Source organism: Argiope bruennichi, chromosome X1, assembly GCF_947563725.1.
Source record: "Argiope bruennichi chromosome X1, qqArgBrue1.1, whole genome shotgun sequence".
In the NCBI taxonomy this organism is placed as follows: domain Eukaryota; kingdom Metazoa; phylum Arthropoda; class Arachnida; order Araneae; family Araneidae; genus Argiope; species Argiope bruennichi.
The window spans coordinates 34367686-34387552 of NC_079162.1; the positions used below are offsets into that span (position 1 = coordinate 34367686).

At 28.3% G+C, this 19867-nt stretch overlaps 1 protein-coding gene across 1 annotated transcript in view; it reads left to right on the top strand.

The window, feature by feature from the left end:
- LOC129958243 (uncharacterized protein ZK1073.1-like) overlaps positions 1-19867 on the top strand; it is a 95832-nt gene that overhangs the window by 56056 nt on the left and 19909 nt on the right. The window contains exons 6-8 of the mRNA XM_056070546.1: positions 9162-9222; positions 10291-10377; positions 17318-17395. Of these exons, the coding sequence (XP_055926521.1) occupies positions 9162-9222; positions 10291-10377; positions 17318-17395 (226 nt within the window). The remainder of the gene's footprint in view (positions 1-9161; positions 9223-10290; positions 10378-17317; positions 17396-19867) is intronic.

The following is a 19867-nucleotide window of genomic DNA, read 5'->3' on the forward strand; positions in this document are numbered from 1 at the left end:
TTTCTAGAGGTTCCTGTTCAGTCTGTGGTTTAAATATTTTACTTGGATCCTTGCAAGTTGCAAGCATATTTTGTTTAATCGGAGAGCAACTATATAAATGGGTACGATTCAATGTCTGGGCATATTTTTTCAATTAGTTATTGCCATTAAAATGAATTAACAAAATATGCTATAACTAATTGAAATTAAAATTTAATCATAAAAATGGGTTGGGTCTTCAGGGAAAAATTTTGCATACGAGATGGTATTATAATCATTAGGATAATCCTTAATTAATCTCAAGTTCGACTGCATTATTAAGAAATGCATTAAGCTTTTTTTATTATTATTTTCATAGGAAAATTATTGATTGCTTGTAAAGCATATTATTGTAATTTATTTGATAAAACTCAAATCATAATTGGATAGAACTTAAGCCAGTACCCCATTCTTCAAGCTTCCACTCCACACCCACGTTCGTCCACGGCAGAAGATTTAGCTTGCACTAAGTTCACAGACACGGTGGTTATATATTGGAAATTGGTTCTGTCATAAATTTAGAATTTTGGAGCTATAAATAATATCTAGAAATAATACTTTGAAAATCATTCTTTTCTGATACAGACTTTAACAGTTTTTATCATTTTGCTTAATTGTTTAAAAAAAACTTACCTTTCATGAATGGTGATATCTAATTATTATCACAAAATAAATTATTTTTAGAGAACCCGGCGCAGTTATTTGCATAATATAATCTTGAGGACTGAGATAGTAAACGTTTGCCAGTAGTATGAGATTTTTGTAATAGTGTTTTGTGTGCTGTTTTGATGGAACGGTTAGCGGAATTCTCAATCAAATATCAAAGGAAAGCGTAGAAAATTTCGAAATATTTTTAGGCAAAAAAATAATTGATTCGATTTCCTTGATCAGTATATAGAAAATGTGAAATAAACTACATTTATTTCATTCAAAGAGGCTTTCGTATTTATTTGTTTCAAATATTAAATTTAGCATTTAAAAGAGTTTAAAGAAACTATTATTTAGCATGCTTACTTGAGACTCTGTCTCAAGTAAATACGTAATAGCATTTAGCAACTGAATTTTAGCATAGCACAGTAAACACGTCTTCCGTGAACATTTAGCAATCGACTGATCTCCATCTTTCTCTAAGATTCCGTCCTCCAAACTTAGAGCTTGCAAAGTATTTTGTCAAACTTTCACTGACTAAATTTCTTTTGCAATCCGATATTCCGTTATAACTTTTTTTTTGTCCTTTTGATATCTATTAGAAATCCTTTGAGTTTATCGCCAGATTATCTGAATTCTATAAATAATTTTCGGTTTAGTATTTTGATTTCAACTTTTTAATGTTATTTATTGCATACTTTTATGCATCAGGGTCACGGTGACCTGGTTATAAGGTGTCTAAACAGAATTTGCACACGCCCAGCTTCGCAACAACTTCTCTCTCAAAGTTCTTAATATTCACCGTTTTCACTCATTGCAGTGACTCAGTAGTAGGGTCTCGGCTTGGGAGTCGGAGACTTACAGGTTCAAAACCCAATTACACCGAAGAAACCGCCGTATATTGGGTCTGGTACAATCCAAATTTGACTGCGCCAAATATCCTCCCGTTGCTGTGGCTCAGAATTTGGAGATGAAGTTGCCAGTTCAGATGGCATTTTCTGTTTATGTGACTGTGATTCCAAACTACTATGTACGTCCTCCCCCCCCCCCAAATAGAAAGACCAAGCTTGAAAGCAAAATAGCAGGTCATTACGACTAAACTTAATCTTTTTACACTTCTAACTCTGGTTGTAATTTTTTCAATTTAATACGCATCAATTGGCTCTCTCTTAGAGCCCTATATATTTTTTTCAGAGCTCCAACGCAGTCGTGTACTTTTTTTTCTGTTGTAGAATCATTTTTTCTGACACAAGTAGTAGAAGTAGTTTTATTTATTTATTTATTTAATTTTTTGTCCGAAAATTCCCATACGTGCAGAGGGTTAAAGTATTTTATTTCTTCAGCCTGTCTTGTTTCAAATTTGGTCATTTTCTGAAATATTTGACTATTTTGACTATTTTTGACTATTTAGAAATATTTGCATTTTTAGATGAGATTAATTAATTGATGCATTCAAGAATTTTAAAAATTGATATAATTAAAATGGCGCAATTAAAAAATTAATTTAAGAAACGAAACTTCTCGTTTCATATGTGAAACTTATTTTTGGTCGAAGTATAGAGATGTTCTTGGATTTTTTTCCAACAAGCAGGAAATAAACGATACTTTTGCCCTTTTTTAATGTAATAATTATACATTTACTTTTTAAATATTAAAAATCGTGAATTTTACATTATAAATAATATAAAGATTATGAATTCAGAATAAAATTTTATAATAAGCATTCTCAGTCAGTGAGACAGCTAACTGAACTATTTTTTTTTTTTTTTTAGTGTCGTGACCACCACTACTTTTTAGAGAAGCAAAATTGACATCTTAATTATCCTAAAATTAATTTAGATTAAAAAAAAAAAGAAATTGCACACAAATATTTTTTTTCTTTGCCTCAGATGCCTAAAATTTTCTTTGCTCCAATAAATTATAGATCTGTTTCTCTTTTGATTCTATAAATTGTACCGAAAATCTAGACTATAGTTATGACAATAGTTTCAGAACGGAGTCAATTTCAATTGCATTTGTGTAACGGAGTAAAAACTATTCTCTCCTTTAAGAAGTTTGCATAATATTTCAATGTAGGTTGCATAATTCATCTTTTCTTATATATTGTGCTATCGAATTCTTTTTCTTGAAGGTTAGAAAAAAAATTTAATTTCTTTTGAAAAAAATTCTAAATGTTAGTCAAATTTTTCAGTACTGACGATTTAAATATTAATAATTATTAAATAGAACTTAATTACTAATGCCGAGCTGGCTGAGAGAGGGTAATTATATCTCTCCCATACTTCAAAATTCCAAAGTCGCAAAAAAAAATATATTTCCCATCATTGAAACTGCGAATGAAGAAAGATAGCCCCATCTTGCTTCTAGCTGCGATTATATCTTTCGAAATCTTTTGAAAATGAAATATATATATATGGCCTACAGAAGCGATGAAATGAAACTTTTTAACTATCATTTTTTTATAATTATAATCTTTTTTTTTCTTCTTTTTTTTATTTTTTTTTTTATTTACTTTGATAAAGTAATTCAGTTGGTCATTTTTGAAAAAATTGTGAAATATCAGTGAAGGTGGCAATATGAAAAGTACGAATCAAAAAGATTCTAATTTTAAAATTTTCAAGAAAAATATAATATTTTTTTTTATTACTTTTAATTGCATGACGATTAATAACTTTTCATGAATGTTAATTAAAATGACGTAAAAATTCCGTCTTTTAAGAGGTTTTGAAGAACGCCTCTTGAGTATGAAGTAGAACAGAAAAGTTCTCGTCAGGAGCCGTGGTGCCATCTATCGGCTCAAGATGCAACAACTCAACAAAATAAATTCGAAGAGTTTTTACAAGCTGCATCTAGGAAGTGAAATAATGAGAAGTTATTCAATATTATGGACTTCAAAATAAACCTTGAATTAATTTACTAATTATTATAAAGAATTATTTAACTAAGAATAATTATTATAAAGAAGTATACTCATTATACTTTCTTTCACACCTTTCAACATTTTTTTTTCAATTTTACTTAAATTAAAATAAGCAGTAGCTTTTTTCTTAACATTTCGTTCATCTGAAAATTGAAACTTACATGATTTTTTTCATATCATTAAGAGGCAGAAAAGATTGTGATTTCTGTTTCTCAAATAAGCAGAATTTCTGATTATCTTTGAATATCACAGTCGGTTAATCGTGTGCTTCGATCAAGAGATTTAATGCATTTATAAGATTAAAGAGATTTATGTGTTGCATAAAGATTTGCTAAATTATAGGTCTTGACTCTTCCCCAAAAGATCATCTTCATAAAACTTGAAGGCCCTGAAACCTTTTCGAGTAATAGTAAAGAAGATTCATTTAGCAAGTCATCAAAATACGAAACATTTCGTTAACATTTTGAAGAAAAAAAGAAGACAATTGATGTAGAAAAAATTTCGTCTACCATTAATTATTTTTTTTATTTTCATTTAATTTTCTGCCTAGATATACAGCTTGAGAATTGACGGAAAAATTTTTTTGTAAAAATGTAATTGTAGTTTTTTTTTTTTTTTTTTTTTTGCCAAAATGGAGCTACAGGTATAAAAAAATTAATACAGCTGAAATTTAAATATTTTTTAATGCTCAGAGTTCACTCCGTACTGCTTGCTACATTTTAATTATTAAATTTTTTCTAGGACTTATTATTAAATTTTTTAACAAGGATCATGTTGATAGACCTCATAATTTTAAACCGATATAACGATGAAAAAAACGGACGATACCGTTGAAACGTCCTCTCTCTGGACGATCACATCACAGAAAGGATATTTTGAACTCCGGCAAATTTAAAACACACCAAATTCGCTTACATGGCACTATACAGTGATGTGGTTTCGAAGCTGAGACCTTATCACCAACCCTCTGTAATCCCATTAAGCGTTTGACCTTACAACTGGAAGCAAGGGAATATAGTTATCCTGGACTTGTAGAGCTCAGGAAAACAAAACTGAGGGGCTTTAATATGATTCTCTTGAGTTAAATGTGGGGAGGGGGATAGAAAAAAGTACATATTTGGTATCACTTTTCTTTGCTGTACCACTGAATAGAAGTTAAGGCATTTTAATGCGGTTTTCTCCTTAACAGTCATAAAAAGCATTTCCAACGATCTTATTAGCAATTTAATAAATTTTTTATATCAAAAAGTATTATCCATATATTTTGTACTTAATATAATATTTAATTTAGCTTCGCTAATATTAGTTTAATGTACAGTTGTAATGATCTGATGATGGACAACAATTATTTAACGAAATAAAATTCACTTTATTTTAAAACAACTATGACAAAAAAAATAACACAATGAATTAAATAAAGTAATGAAATCTTCTATAATTTATCATTCAAAGAGAATCCAATGAAGTTCTTCACTAAGAAATTTTACTGAAGAATTTCTATTTGATTCACCTTTTAAAATTCCTGATTAGATTTCCAGAACAAATAAAGGATAGAGTTCATTCAATTACTATTTTGGAGTTTAACTGTTAAACTCGGCATTTTCGACACAAACAATTTCCACAATAAAACGTCCCTAAAGCAAAAAAAAAAAAAAAAGGGCTGAAATTGTTATTAACTTTATTCAATTACTTCATCAAAAAAGAGAAATCATAAATTTAGTTAAAAGCAATTCCATGTTCTTCCAATTTCAATTGAACCACTGTTACACCATTGTCTTTAAACATTTCTATTGAATTTAAAATTAGTTGCAAGCACTGTTTTCTCAATATTTGTCACTTAAAGATAAAAAGAAAACTCGAACGTTCGTGAGAAGAGAAAAAATCCTCCTCATGAAAAAAGATTCTTTTATCCTTTAGGATTCGAGACAGAATTATCTCACAGTTTGCCTAAGGAATTGGTTTAATGAAGCCTTGGGAAGAAGAATATTTTGCAAAAAAGATCTATTTATATGAATAATCAAAACTAGTACTTGATTTGTCCTCTGGTATTCTGTCAGTCAAGAATCTATAATGATATGACACAGTAGCACTTCTAAGAAAATTTATACTGAATAAGTGTCCGAATAGAAAATTAACCCTTCAATGTACAATTTTTTAATTTTCATCTGCAGTTGTGTAAATATATGAAATTTTATTTTCGCCATTCTAATGGTGATTGAGTTCATTGAACTAGATGCGTCCTCTGGCATTGTATGCCAAGAATCCACTAACGATACAGTAGAACTTTTTAGAAAACTTATATCAAAGAAGAGACCAAAGAGAAAATTAACCCTATTGGGCATAATCTTTTTATTTTTCATTTGTAATTATGTAAATCTATGAAATGTTATTTTCTTGATAAAAGAAGCTGATAATGAGTTCTTTCAAATGATTACTTTAGTTTCGTCATGATGTTAAGGAAAATGCTCCAGATTCTTTTAATAGTTCTGTGATAAGTTCATGTTAAAGTAGTCACACATTCCCAATAGGCAGGCAAAAGAAAAAGAAGGCATGAAAAGGTAGAGCAGTGGTGAAGTTATATAAACTCTAAACTCGCATTTAGAGTTTATATAATTTCAAAAAGGAATTTTCACTGAATTATAGCTGATCTAGCAGTTATTTCAAACGCGTAGGAACGAAAAAGAAAACCGCGGAACTCAGAAACCAAAGTGAAGTTTAAATTCGAGTAGAAAATGATTATTTTAAGAACCCAGATAAAATGAAATTATTACATTCATATAATTGAATTACGGAAATGCAGGGAAAATCATTTTAAAAAGTGATTTTGAGCTCAATTTTTAAGAATTTAGTTTATTTCAAAACAAGGCGATGCTGACACACCTTTTTCCCTGAAATATGCATAATAGATTCAAAATATGAGTTATCTAGACACGTTTGATGAATATGTTTCACATCAGCAAGAATTGATTTTAGTAAAATGTGTTTAAAAAAAATAAGTACTTCAAATTGAAAATATAATTAACGAATTATTTTATTAATAAATAATTCAAAATTAATTTTTAAAAGAACTAAAATACAAGTGATTTGAAATTTTTTAAAGAAGGTCTCAATAAAGGTAGTATTAAAAGTGTTGCTTTTGACAAACTTGTCTTTTATAGTTTTCTTTAGAATAATTTTGTGGCGTACATTATCATGTATAGTCTCGACTATTCTTCTCCATTTATTTTTTCTTCGCTTATCTTGATAACTTAATTTTGTTTTTTATTACTGCAAACTTATGAATCAGACTCCGAGCTCCTTTCTTCATAAATCCATAGTTCTTCTCTGCTGCTTTGTATATATACTCTTCTCAATAATACTCTTTATTTTTCTTTTCTTTTTGGGGGGGAGGGGGGGGATATTTTTCTAATGTTGTATTAAATATTATATTTAAATTTAATTTTCAAACTTCGTAAAAGTCTCCAAATGATGAATTAATTTTGTAAATGTAGCGTTAAAAAATTTGCACGACTCTCTAATGAAAATTTTCTCTTCTTCTTCAATACACAGATTCAGTTGCTTACTTTATTGCATCAGAATCACTATTTATCACTATTTTCATGTTTTTCTTTCACCTTGTTCTGTGGCATTGTATTACAACCTGAAAAACACCACAGTAATGAACATCATTTATCTCGATCGGTCATCTGTAGTACAGGATGTGTTTGTGACCCAAAGATACAAGAGACAATGGTTTACAATTCGGTCATGAAGCAATCTTTACATATTATATTCAAATATATAAACATAATGTAAATTTTCTTATTAACCCTTTAAAGGGCCATTTTTTTCTAGTCATATTATGTTAAAATATTTTTAGACTTGAAATTAGAATAAGAAAAGGGATTCATTTAGCTTATTAGATAAATTTAATTTGATTAATTAATTAACAAATCAAGACACGTCATTTTGTGTGAGATAAAGAACTGAAGCCTCTAAGTTTCTGTCTTTCTAAAAAAATTTGCCAGAACTTATGCCAACCTACATAATTTCATACTAAGATTGATAAATTTGGTGGGAAGCATACTTTCCACGGCCCTAGAAAGGGTTAAATTATACTGCCCAAATTGGAATGTATTGAAAATACTCACACAATTTTATTTTCTAATAAAAAAATATACTTCGTCAAAAAAAATTTTTTTTGCATAGAAAAACAATTTTGTAACTGCGCTCATAACAAATAACTGAAGGGTAAACAACAGCAGATTTCTACTAACTATTAATGAATATTTCTTGTGATAGTTCAACTACTTGCTACAAGATGGCAGCGCATACCGAGATCAAGTTAATGATCCAAGCTACAACAGTCTCTCCTCGATCTTTCATTGCTCGAGATACCTTTCTTTTCTCATATTTCAATGACCAAGGAAAAACCAAATTCTCCCTCAAACGAAAAAAAAAAAGTATTGCAAACGAAAGAAAAAAAGGTTATATTTATGATCGTCAGGAGAAACTTGAAACACTAAAGAATTTGCTGATGTTCCATCTGGCCTTTCATCACCTAAGATTCTATAAGTGATATAAAACTCGAACATTTCTGAAAAAGCTTTTGTAAGAGAAAGATTTGAACAGAAAAATGAACATTTTAGTCTTGAAAGCTAATATTGTGAAACTGCATAAAGCTGAACGAATTATGGCAAAATCTTTTGCGCGTATATTTAAATATTTATCTGCTTTTAAACAGAGTAACAATACTCTAAGTATTCTAAAAAATTACCTTTTTTTTTTAAAAAAAAAGCAGAAATTTGTTAAATGCTTAGTAATTTTAGATCATTTGTCATAATAATAAAAGCGAATGCTTGTGCGGTTGGTTTAGGCAGGTGGGTGTAGGAATGTGATCTCCGTTTCATCCATTATAATTTTTTAAGTTATAAAAATACTTTATATGCATATATATATATATATATCAGGGAAAATATATTTTGAAATAAAAATAGTTTTTTGAAAAAAATTCCAGGCTTTTAACTATGAGCCTGTTAAGAATTCTTCTCAAAATAATTTTTTTTCATTAAATCTGTAACCAAAACCTTTCTAGAAGATCATTATCAAACATATATTCATGTGCATGTGTAAAACAACACACACCTGGAATCATCCTAAGTATAAAAATGGAGTCATTTTAAAATTTATTTACATTTTGAAACAATTAAAGGTTGGATCTTTGAACACTTTGAAGTTTAAAAATACTTGCTCAGAAAAATATAGACACTCTGCATGTAAGGAATCTAAATTGGACCAAAGCTATTCAATATTCTTAGGGAACAAACTTGTCGCCAAAGGCAGCCAGTTTAGAGGATAAGAAAACTAGGTAAATATCACAATTGTTCTTCATTTTGTGATCCTAGAAACACCATTTCAGATAAGGCATAGCTAAAATCTGAAAATCAGTATTTCAAAGGAAAATGAAGGTTCTTAGCAAATTGTTTCATTTTATTTTTGAAAGGACAGCATGAAATTTCCTTTTTTTTTTTTTTTTTTTTTTTTACACAATCTGTATTTGTCTACAACATTTCTTATAAATTTATCTTTCTTCCAGAGTCAAGCTGGTTGTTGGATTTGGTGAGGGAGCAGGTGCCAACATCCTTGTCCGCTTCACTGTAAGTATTTTTTAACCACCTATGCCTCTTTTTTTAATATTTTTCCACTTAAAAATTTAATAAATAATGATCATAAGTAATAAGTATCGCAATGAAAGCGTATTTTTCAAACTTAGCGATGGATTATCTGAAGTGTTTATAGTATATTTCCTCATTTCTTTTTTCACTGTATCTCGTTTATTTTTATTATTTTACTTGATGAGTTTTAGAACTGCTTTTGAATTCTTTTTTCCCTTCAAAATTACTCTTGAGATAATAATCCGAAATTTATACACACTACCGAAGATTACTACTTATAATTTGTTATATTAAGAATAGAATCAACAATAAATATTTAAAGCATGTTCATAAAAATTTTTATTCAAAATTACTTCAAAATGCCGAATGGATAGAAAATTCTAAATAACTGCATTTATTGAAAAGTTTTAAATATTTTGCTTCTTATAAAATTATTAATCAATCATAGAAAAATACAGAGTTAAAAGCGGATTTATCTAAACAACGTATAACGTGGCCTCCTATGGAGTTATCCATTCTTGTCTTACCTCATTAATACTAAATATATCCAACACTCATGACAGCATTCAATAAAACAGGGAAGAAATACTATTAGCATGTTGATTAAGAGACCCAGAAGAAAAGTACCTCGAAAGAAACAAAATTCTAATCGTTTAGAGCTACATCATCTTTGCCAGAAAAGAAGGGAAGCTTCTGTATTTAATTAACATCCAAGTAGTTTTAGCGCCATAAGTAGATAGGTGAGACTTCCGTCATGACTCAAAATAAAGTTGTACGGAAGCCAGAATAGCATTCATGCAATATGAGGTAGAACTAAATATCAAAAATTAGAAGTCTGTATAATACTCATAAGAAACAAGTTTCAATAATGTAAAAGCTAGTCAGCGCTTCAGATCAATAATGAGCGAATGTTTCTATTTATTTTTATGATGAACACTAAAAAAAAGCAACGTTTAATATTTCATATTAAGAGTTAAAATTGTGTGTGTACTATTTTTTAGTATTTTATATATTGTTGTTCTTTTATTTAAAGTATTCCTTTCCTTTCAGTTGGCTCATGCTGATCGAGTGCTCGGTCTTATCTTGATCCACTGCGTCGCAACTGCTGTAGGAATGATGGAGTACTTCAAGGACAGGGTATGTTTTCTTCATGCTAGTCTGTTCATAGAGTTAATAATAAGTTCGCGAGCGGTTCAATGCTGTCCTAACTTTGTAGGTATATGTGTAATCAAAGAATGTGCGAAAACGATTAGAAATGTTAATGTATCAAGATTTTTCTTGTATGTGGAAAATTTATTTTTTTGCAATTTATCTTTGGCAGACGACTTATGATTATTCATTTTATAATACTATAATAAATGTGCTATTACTACGGCAGTCTATAAGAGAAATAAATAAATCATTATTTTTCAAAATCTTTGTTGGCCTGGGACTTGACTATAAACGAAAGTACATTATGTTATTTGTTTAGTTGTTTAGTTGAATTAAAATTTATTTTTGCCCTTCACGGAAAGTGTAGAACGTTGTTGAAAACAGCCAGAGTAATCTCCTCTAAATTTTGCGCATATTTAGAGAGAAGTATTATTCACCGATATTATTTTTCACCACTCATGCACAGATTTTTATTTTTAAAGTTCCGCACATAAGCGTTTTAAACTTTGTTTAGACAAAATTAACACAGCATTCATTGCAGATACAGAACTCATTCATTTTGATATAGAATTACATTTTCAGAAACAAGATAACATACCAAATTTCATTTATCTATTCGTTGCATTCTTGAGTTACAGCATTACATATATGAGACTGTACTAAATTTGAGACTATCAACTCATAGATGGTCTTGTTTGAAAGTTTGTTGATACGAATCTACACTTAAGATGCTAAAGCTGCTTACCAAACTTTATTCGTCTGTCTCTATGTGTTTTGCGGTTAGTGTGTTCACTTGTATTCGGATAGATAAATAGATAAATTCCTTCAGTATGAATTTCATTCGAAATTTGACAGGAGTTAACAAATTTGGTGTAAAGACGATATACCAAATTTTATCCATGTAATTTGAAACATTTATCAAGACAGACAGACATATTCCAAAATTTTCAAAACATAAGCAGACAGACATTTTCAACTTTCAAAATTCTTTGTCTATTCAACAATAGGGAAACTGAAGTTTTTATGCTTTTTATTTTGTTTCGTAATTTAAAAAAGCATAAAAAATAGTAAATTTTTTAAAACAAATTAAAGTGAGATACTATTTCATATTATGATGATATATGAAATAATGAACAGATCGATGATAGAGCGGATGTTTTTTAAAGACAATGATAATGCTGCAGTGCAATTAATCAACAGTTTTGTTGCAAATGTGATAAAAGTGTTTTAAGATACTCTCTTTAATCTTACAATACATAATCAAGATATGCTGTATTAATATATAAAAATTTAAAAGGTTCAGAAATGTTTGTCAAAACTATTCCTTATTTTAATCCCTTTTGCAATTCAAAACATTCATATTATAATGGCAAAATCAAAAATGAACAAAGTAAGAAGCTTCTGGGTTATTACAGTATTTTCTTTTATGTTTCGATTTTATTTATTTATTTAATCATTCATAATAATTTATTCTGTTATTGTTTTCTTTTCTTTTTTTGTGTCTAAATATAATCTTTCGCTAAAGTCTTCTTCATTTTTCTTTTTCTCCTGGGTTTTTTTTTTTTTTTTTTTATGAGATTGCCCTTAAATTATTATCTTGATTAATTATATTCTCATCTATTCATCCCAAATAAATTGTCACTTTCATATAATTTTTGTCTGGAAATAATACTTATCATAAGAAATCTCTTAGGAAAAACTATCCTTAGTGAAGGTAAGTTACACATATCAGAGGATGAGAGGTTGTGGGTAAGTAAGTAAGATTTCACATCCCTGGTAAGCATATCAGTATTGCGGGGTACAGTTACCTCCACTCTAAAGACGGGATGTATCTCAAATAGGAAGATTTGTGGCTTGGATGTTGATGTCCTAAGAATTCTCTCATAAGTTCCATGGTTGTGGTGTAGATGTTTCAAGTGGAAATGTCGGCTTCTATCCGGCCTCTCACCAGAATAAATAACAAATCAATGGGAACTTTCTCGCATACGCTTAAATAAAAAATATTACCTTTCTACTCCCACATAACAATTGCGGATCTGAGCAAGGCCATTAACGCCACGAGTGCTCAGGTTTTTATTTTCACTGCCCCTCACATTTTGTGTATAGCATCGTAATATAGAGAAGAAAATCGAATACATATTTTGGTCTCCTATTTGTAGACCGATTGAAACTAAAATGTGACTCGGAACTACAATTTTAGCAACAAACTCACGAATCAGATTTTGAGTGTCGAAAATCAGATTTCGAGCTTTTTTTGAGTTACCGCATTTATAATATGTGAAAATACAGACTGACATACGATCAAATCGTTTGAGAATTTAATTCAAAACTTAATACGGACCTACACATTAGATGATAAAACTGTCTACTTTATGTTATCATCTAGATTTTTAATGTTTTTAAAGCTTTTTTTTTCCTTTATTGATTTTTTCAGTCATTATTTCCAAAAATATGTTTATCGGACTCGATAATGTCTGAAACGTGGGGATTTTTCAAAATCTCGAGCTCGAATTTACAATATGTTCTCTTTGTATACTTCGTATTTAAAAAGTCACAGTACATCCAAAAAAAAAAAAAAAAAAAAAAAAAGAAAGATATTTTGAAAATATTTAGAATTTAGAAAAAGTTAGAAACTTCCTCCAATTATCTGTAGGAATATCACTGAAAACAATGTGCCTCGTTTTGCAATCCTCTAGTAGCTTGTAAAAGGATATTTAAACATTCATTCACAAATAGCACTTTCTTTACGATTATATATTTATACAAATTTTTATTTGGCTACAAATACGAATTTTGAAATATTGAAAATTTTCAATACGCATATTCTTCTTCATCATTTCATTTATGCTCTACGCGTTAATATTTCTAAAATTTCCAACAATTTTATCAACCAAAATATTTTCACAGTTTGAGAAGCCTATTTGAGAAGTCTTTTAAAGTTTCATAGCATATACTACATTATCTTCCTATGTTTTATTCTAATAGTTCCTGTAAAACCTGTGGAAATATTCGATATTTCATATAAAAATGATTTGATGGATTCTCAGCAATGACAATTTAATTTATAGGAATTGAAAAGACGATATTTTTTAAGCATATTATATTTTAAAAATATCAGAATTTAGAAGTCTCTTTGTACAGTATGAATTAAAGCACAAAGCATTTATACCTGCATTTGAAAGTGAAGTGTCATCGTTCGCAATTGTCTGCTAGAACAGCTTTCTGAAAGGCAGTTATTTCCTATTAATTTATTAGATAAATTGTACTAAAATGACCATAAAGTTTAAATTAATACTTTTTCCTATGCGAAGTGTACAAAGAGAAAGTATTGTAATTGTATAAAAATTTGAATTCAGAATTTTAACGAACTTGAAATTTTTCTCTTCACTTCGGACATTCCTGAATCCGACCTTTACACCAAACTGTGTATAAAATCCATCAGCAGGTTGTTTCTCTGTCTGTCCTGTGAACCACAAACACATTAATTACAAGACGTAAAGAGCTACATAGATAAATTTTATGTATAAATTTATCATCTAAAATATAAATCCTTACTAAAATTTGATATAAATCGTTAAAGGATTCACAATCTATTGATCTGTATTTTCACGTGCAAATGTGATAACTCCAATACGCACTGATTTAAATAAATGAAATTTAATATGTGATCTTTTTATTAAATAGTAATTTTGCATCAAATTTTGGTTCAATCGTTTGAAAATATGTCTAAATGTATACCCGGTTTTCTCCTTTATGGTGCGAAGTTCAAAGCCCTCATATGCGAGACTTTGAAAATAAAAATCTGAGTGTTCTTAGTTTTCATGGTTTTTTTCCAGAGTTCACAATTTTATTCGGGGGGGGGGGATGAATAACACACTTATTAGAAAGTATGCGAGAAAGTTTTTGAGAGATTACACCCGCTAATTTGAACTGAATTCTAAACCTTCTTTGGATGGTAACGATAGATTTCAATTCAGTTAAACAAATATTATAATGCGCTTTCTTTTCTTGTGAATCCATGGGTCAGCAACGATTCTGAAAAATAAATAATCTTTTATTTATCTTTATAATAGGTTGTCTTAATAATAATATAATATTATTATAAAGTAAATAGTTATAGACCGAATGCCAAAATTAAACTGTTAAAAATCAGTTTTATGTAGACAAAAAAAATCTAAATACATTAAACTTTTTAAAATCCTTGTAATGTACATATTGTATTGAACTGTACACAGCTTACTTAACCTCTAATATGAAGGGGAAAAAACTATTTTGATTTTGTTTTTAATATTCAGTATTAGGCAAAAACAAAGTCTATGTCTTTGTGGCATTATTCCAAAAATATATTGCATTTATTTATTTGAAATTCACACGATATAGTAGCTTATTTATGAAAAATTATTTTGAGCCTATTAGCAGACCTTTGAAACTAGGCTATAATTGTAGATTTTTAGTTATGCTTAACAAATATTAGCATATTACAAGAAATTAAAATTTTGGGAGAAAATTATGAGATTATTCTATAATTTAATTAATTTAAGATAGAGGTGAACATTTTTGTATGCACTGATTTCATAATTTAAGGAAAATAAAGCTATCTCTAGTTCAAAGGGATGGATGTGGATTTGAATTTTTAGGAATATTTGTACCTTTAAAAAAGAATGACTTTTCAATTTTAGTCTCTTAAAATAGGCAGCATTCACTGATTACATAAATGTATATATAATGTGTGTTGATTTGTAAAGCTGAAAGCTCAGAAATCAACTTTTAAAAATGACAAGAGCCCCAGTGATAGAAAGGCATAAATTTTCGCCTTTTTCTCGAGACATTTTTATTTTTTTTTAATTTTATTAAGCATAGAAAAGATTCTTTTTATTGCAAATATGAAATCTTAGATTACAATACTTACAATCATTAAGCATCTGTTAAACTTTTTTTCTTATTTATTTTTACACAGAAACATAATTTTAAGAAGCTACTTATAATAAAAAATATATACATTTTAGATTTTCAACATACAATATTTCTTTTAAATTTATATTATAAGTTTATTAAAATAAAGAAAAGTTCACTGTGATTATTTAATCTATGCTCACATATATTGATATTATTCATAATTCTTTTTTCTGGTCACATCGAATTTTGAAGTTGAAAATTATCACATCGCAACGCGTATTAGATTTGCTCTAAAAAACGCATACATTAAGAAACAAATATTTTTCTGTTGTTTTATAATGAAAAAAGCTCATTCTTTCTCTCTATATATAAATTAAATTTTACATCAGATATAAAATTTACTTGCAGATAAAAATCCCTGTTATTTATAACTGAATTTCTAACGATTTTCTTTGTTTTGAGCGTACCAGTACACTTAAAATAGTAATTTTGATGAAGAAGTGGGAAGATGCTTTTTCTTTTTTCAAGCTATGTACCGTTGAGATACCTTATCGCTTTTGCCGGTCTCTAGAGTCACTCGTTTTTGGCTTCGCTTATTAGTAATAACTGTGGTGATCATAAATAGAGTAACTCAATAGGACACGGAAGTAAAACGAGACTCTACAAATGAGTTACTAGAGAACCGAAATAGTATTTGCTCGTTTACTAAGGAAAAAAGTCCCGTCATATTTATCGTCCGTAAAGAATAAATTAGCAAAATGAGGCGAAGGCTGCATCACGTATTAACGAATAAAATTACGCGAAAACAAATTATCAGATAATTATTTTGTTTTAGAAGGTATAATTCTTGGGTATCAGTTTAATATCGGAAAAACATTTTTAATAAGGAGAGTAATTAAGTTGAGTTAAAATACATGGAACGATGTATAATATCCTTTAGTATATAATCTGTGATATTAGTAAAAAAATAAATTTGTTATTCTTGCAAAACTGTTCTAATGAAGGGGTAAGAAGAAGCTCAAAAACTATTTTGGGATTTAAGTTCAGGTATCAAAATGGGCTCTCGCTGTACTGTATTACTTGCTGCTAAATCTGATCCTTACCCCTTCGCATGTCTGACCCGTGCATCGAATTACTGAATTTATACTTTTAAATGTGCAATAAAATGAAAGTATAAAACAATTTAAATGTAGAAATGACCTGGAAACGCGTCAATAAATGAGTTTAAGTTAATCAGTAAATTGGAAGGCTAATTTAGCAAATCAATCGATTGTCGTGTCATAACAGGGCGGTCCAATATAATTACCTTGATATAAGTATTTATTATTTTATCACCATTAAGCCTCAAAATAAATTTTGAAAATACGCACAAAATTTTATCCATTTTTTTAAGGACTTGCTATTACAAGGAAGCTTAATGTAATGACCTTGATATAAATATTTATTATTTTATCACCCTTATGCTAGAAAATAAATTTTGAAAATACGCACAAAATTTTATCCATTTTTTTAAGGACTTGCTATTACAAGGAAGCCTAATGTAATGACCTTGATATAAATATTTATTATTTTATCACCCTTATGCTACGAAATAAATTTTAAAGATAGACAGAAAATTTTATCAAATTTTATTTAAAATCCTTGTTCTTATAAAAGATCCATGAGTCTCGTATAAGTTAACTAACCTGTGGTGTCTCTTCCTTTTTAATAACGGAAAAGGTTAGGCAGCATATAAAAGAAAAGAATGGCATTATCTCTCAAAATAATCGAATTCAAACATTATTCTCAAAAATGTTGTCATAAATGCAATATATTGCTCTTTTATATGTAATACGTAATATAAAATTTAGACATTATATAAATATTTATTATATTATATAAATATTCCAAATGTGTAAATGTAGTGTATTTTTATATGTAATTACTTCACTAAATTAAAACTATTTTTAAATGTTATTCGTGAAAATCAAAAGAAACTTTTGAATCGGTTGTAAATTTTTCTTTTTGTTCTTTCTTTCATTAATTTCAGTACATGAACTGGAAGCTGACCAGGGATGGCGTTGATCAAACCACCGAGCAGTTCTTGGTTATGCACAAATTTGGAGCGGTAAGTAATTAAAGCTTGTGGTTCATAAAAAATATTAAGTTATTAAACAACTCTTTCTGCATTTTTGAAATGCTTGTAAAGGTTTAGAAAGCCTTATAAACCTATGAAATCTTCTTTTTTTTACTTACTATGAACCTACTTTTAGAAAGCCTTATAACAATTATAAAACGTGATAATCGTCTGGGCTGCATATTGCTTTCTCTGTCTTTAAATATTTGCAAAAACGTTATTTAAAATTTTACAAATACTTTAAAAAAATTATTCAAAGCAACTATATTTCAAAGTTCTAAAAGACTTCTGATTACTCTTCACATAATGCTTAGTTGTCGATTTAAAAAAAAGTATTTCGATTATTTGCCGCTTATCTTATCCTTGCAATTTTATACTTTGATGATGATATTATCAACTTCTTTCAATTGAAACATAGATGCTATTTAATAAATGAAACTCGTGCATTATTTGCTATTTATTATCAAAATATTTAAAAGTAGAATTTATGAGCATAAATTTATTAACTAATAGTATACATTTTTTACATTCAAATACGACCTTATAAACAACAAATTAAATATGTAATAAAAAGGGATCATTGTTCAGAAGAGTGTTCAAAAGCTTTCTAATTTCGTTCACTTTATGCAGTCAAACGAAAATTCTCAAAAATTAGAAGAGGAACTTCATGGCTTCTGAAATCTCACCCTAAATGCATAAAAAATATAGTTTAAAATAATTAGTGTAAAATAGTTTTAAAATAGTCTTATTAAGAATATACTAAAATAAATTTAATTTAAATTAAACTCTTATCCCATCGCGAAGAATAAGAACAATATTAGTTGTCATCACTTAAGAGGATTCATAAATTGTATGAAAAAAAAAAAACATCATCCTTTTGTTGTGTATTCAAGATACAAAATTATCTAAAAAGAAAATACGAAGTTAGGCTAATAATAATTTTAAAGAATGACAATTTAAAGTATTTTTATATCACACAAGTGTATTAACACATTTACTGCCGTGTAAATTGCCTGCTATTCACACTTATTTTCTAATTCGATTACCCCATTTCTACTACATTAATTAAGAGATAACGAAAAAGTGTCATCTAATTAGATGAATGGTCCGAATAGCGGACTTGAGTTGTGTCAGTGAATTTATTAATAACAAAAAAAGTTTAATTTTTTTTTTTTTTTTTGCATAAATTTCGTTTTATTTGGTATCATACACAGAATTAAACATATTGACTAAGAGGCTACATCAAATGTATTATTTTTTTTTAATTATAAAACTTTAATTAAAACATCTTTTACAATATATTGGTTCTCACATTCCGAATAAAATTATACTTATAAATTAACAAAATGATTAAGTAGAAAGCTAAATATTGAATAAATCTTGTCTCAATAGCTTCTAATAATTCTATCGAAAATCTCGAAGTTTTAATGTTTAATGGAAATGTCAAAGTGATATATTTTTAAGTTCAATTAAATTTAACACCAGAGTTCGTAGAATGCACAGGGTTTGAAACTGAACTTGTATTTTTTCTAACTAACAAACACACTTAAATTTGTTACAAAGTTATTTTCATAAATTCCTTTCATATCCATTCATTAGATTTCCCTTCGACCATTTTAATTTGTTGTATTTTTTCCGAGAACTCTTAGAAAAATTGGCATAAGCTACAAGTAGCAAAACACACTACAACGTCAAGTAAGAATTTTTCCTCCTGTTTTTTTTTTCTACTAATGCGTATATGATGTCGAGAAACACTTTTAGAAGATTATAAAATTGAATTTAAAGTGGAAACAGTAATTTATCAACGTTAATATGGATTCACAGCACATTTTAACATTTAATGTGAAATAGAAGAGTCATGAATATTGAATATAGAGTCAACGAATTCTATTTAATATACTTAATAAATCATTTTAAGATGTTGCAAAATAGGGCTATTAGGTGCATGTGTTCAACTTTTGCACTGACAACGATATGGCAACTTTATCTAAGGGCCTGTAGATAAAGCAACGATATAAAGAGGAAGCATGTTTTACAGGAAAGTATCATTTCGATTACATAGTCGGATTATAACCTCTACAGGCCCTTAGGCAATGGAAGTCCCGGAGCTACCTTTTTCCCTCCTAATCTTCCAAGACCAAATATTTCTAATGATTTTAATTTAATCCCTGTATAAACTATTTTAACAACAAATTTTGATAAACTGAAATAGTAAAGCATTAAATGGAGAATCACTTTCAAAAGCGTTGCTTTTATTACATTGCATATAAAAAAAATACAAAATTAAGACTTAAAAGTTATTTTAAACAGAAAAGTAAAAAAATACAATGATTTTTAACATAATCTAAACACTATTTAATTATAGTATTGAATAATTTTTAAATTATGAAGTTCAGTTTTTTATTTTTAAATTATAAAGTTAGTTATAAAAATAGAGGTTTTTTTTTTTTTAAAAATAATTAT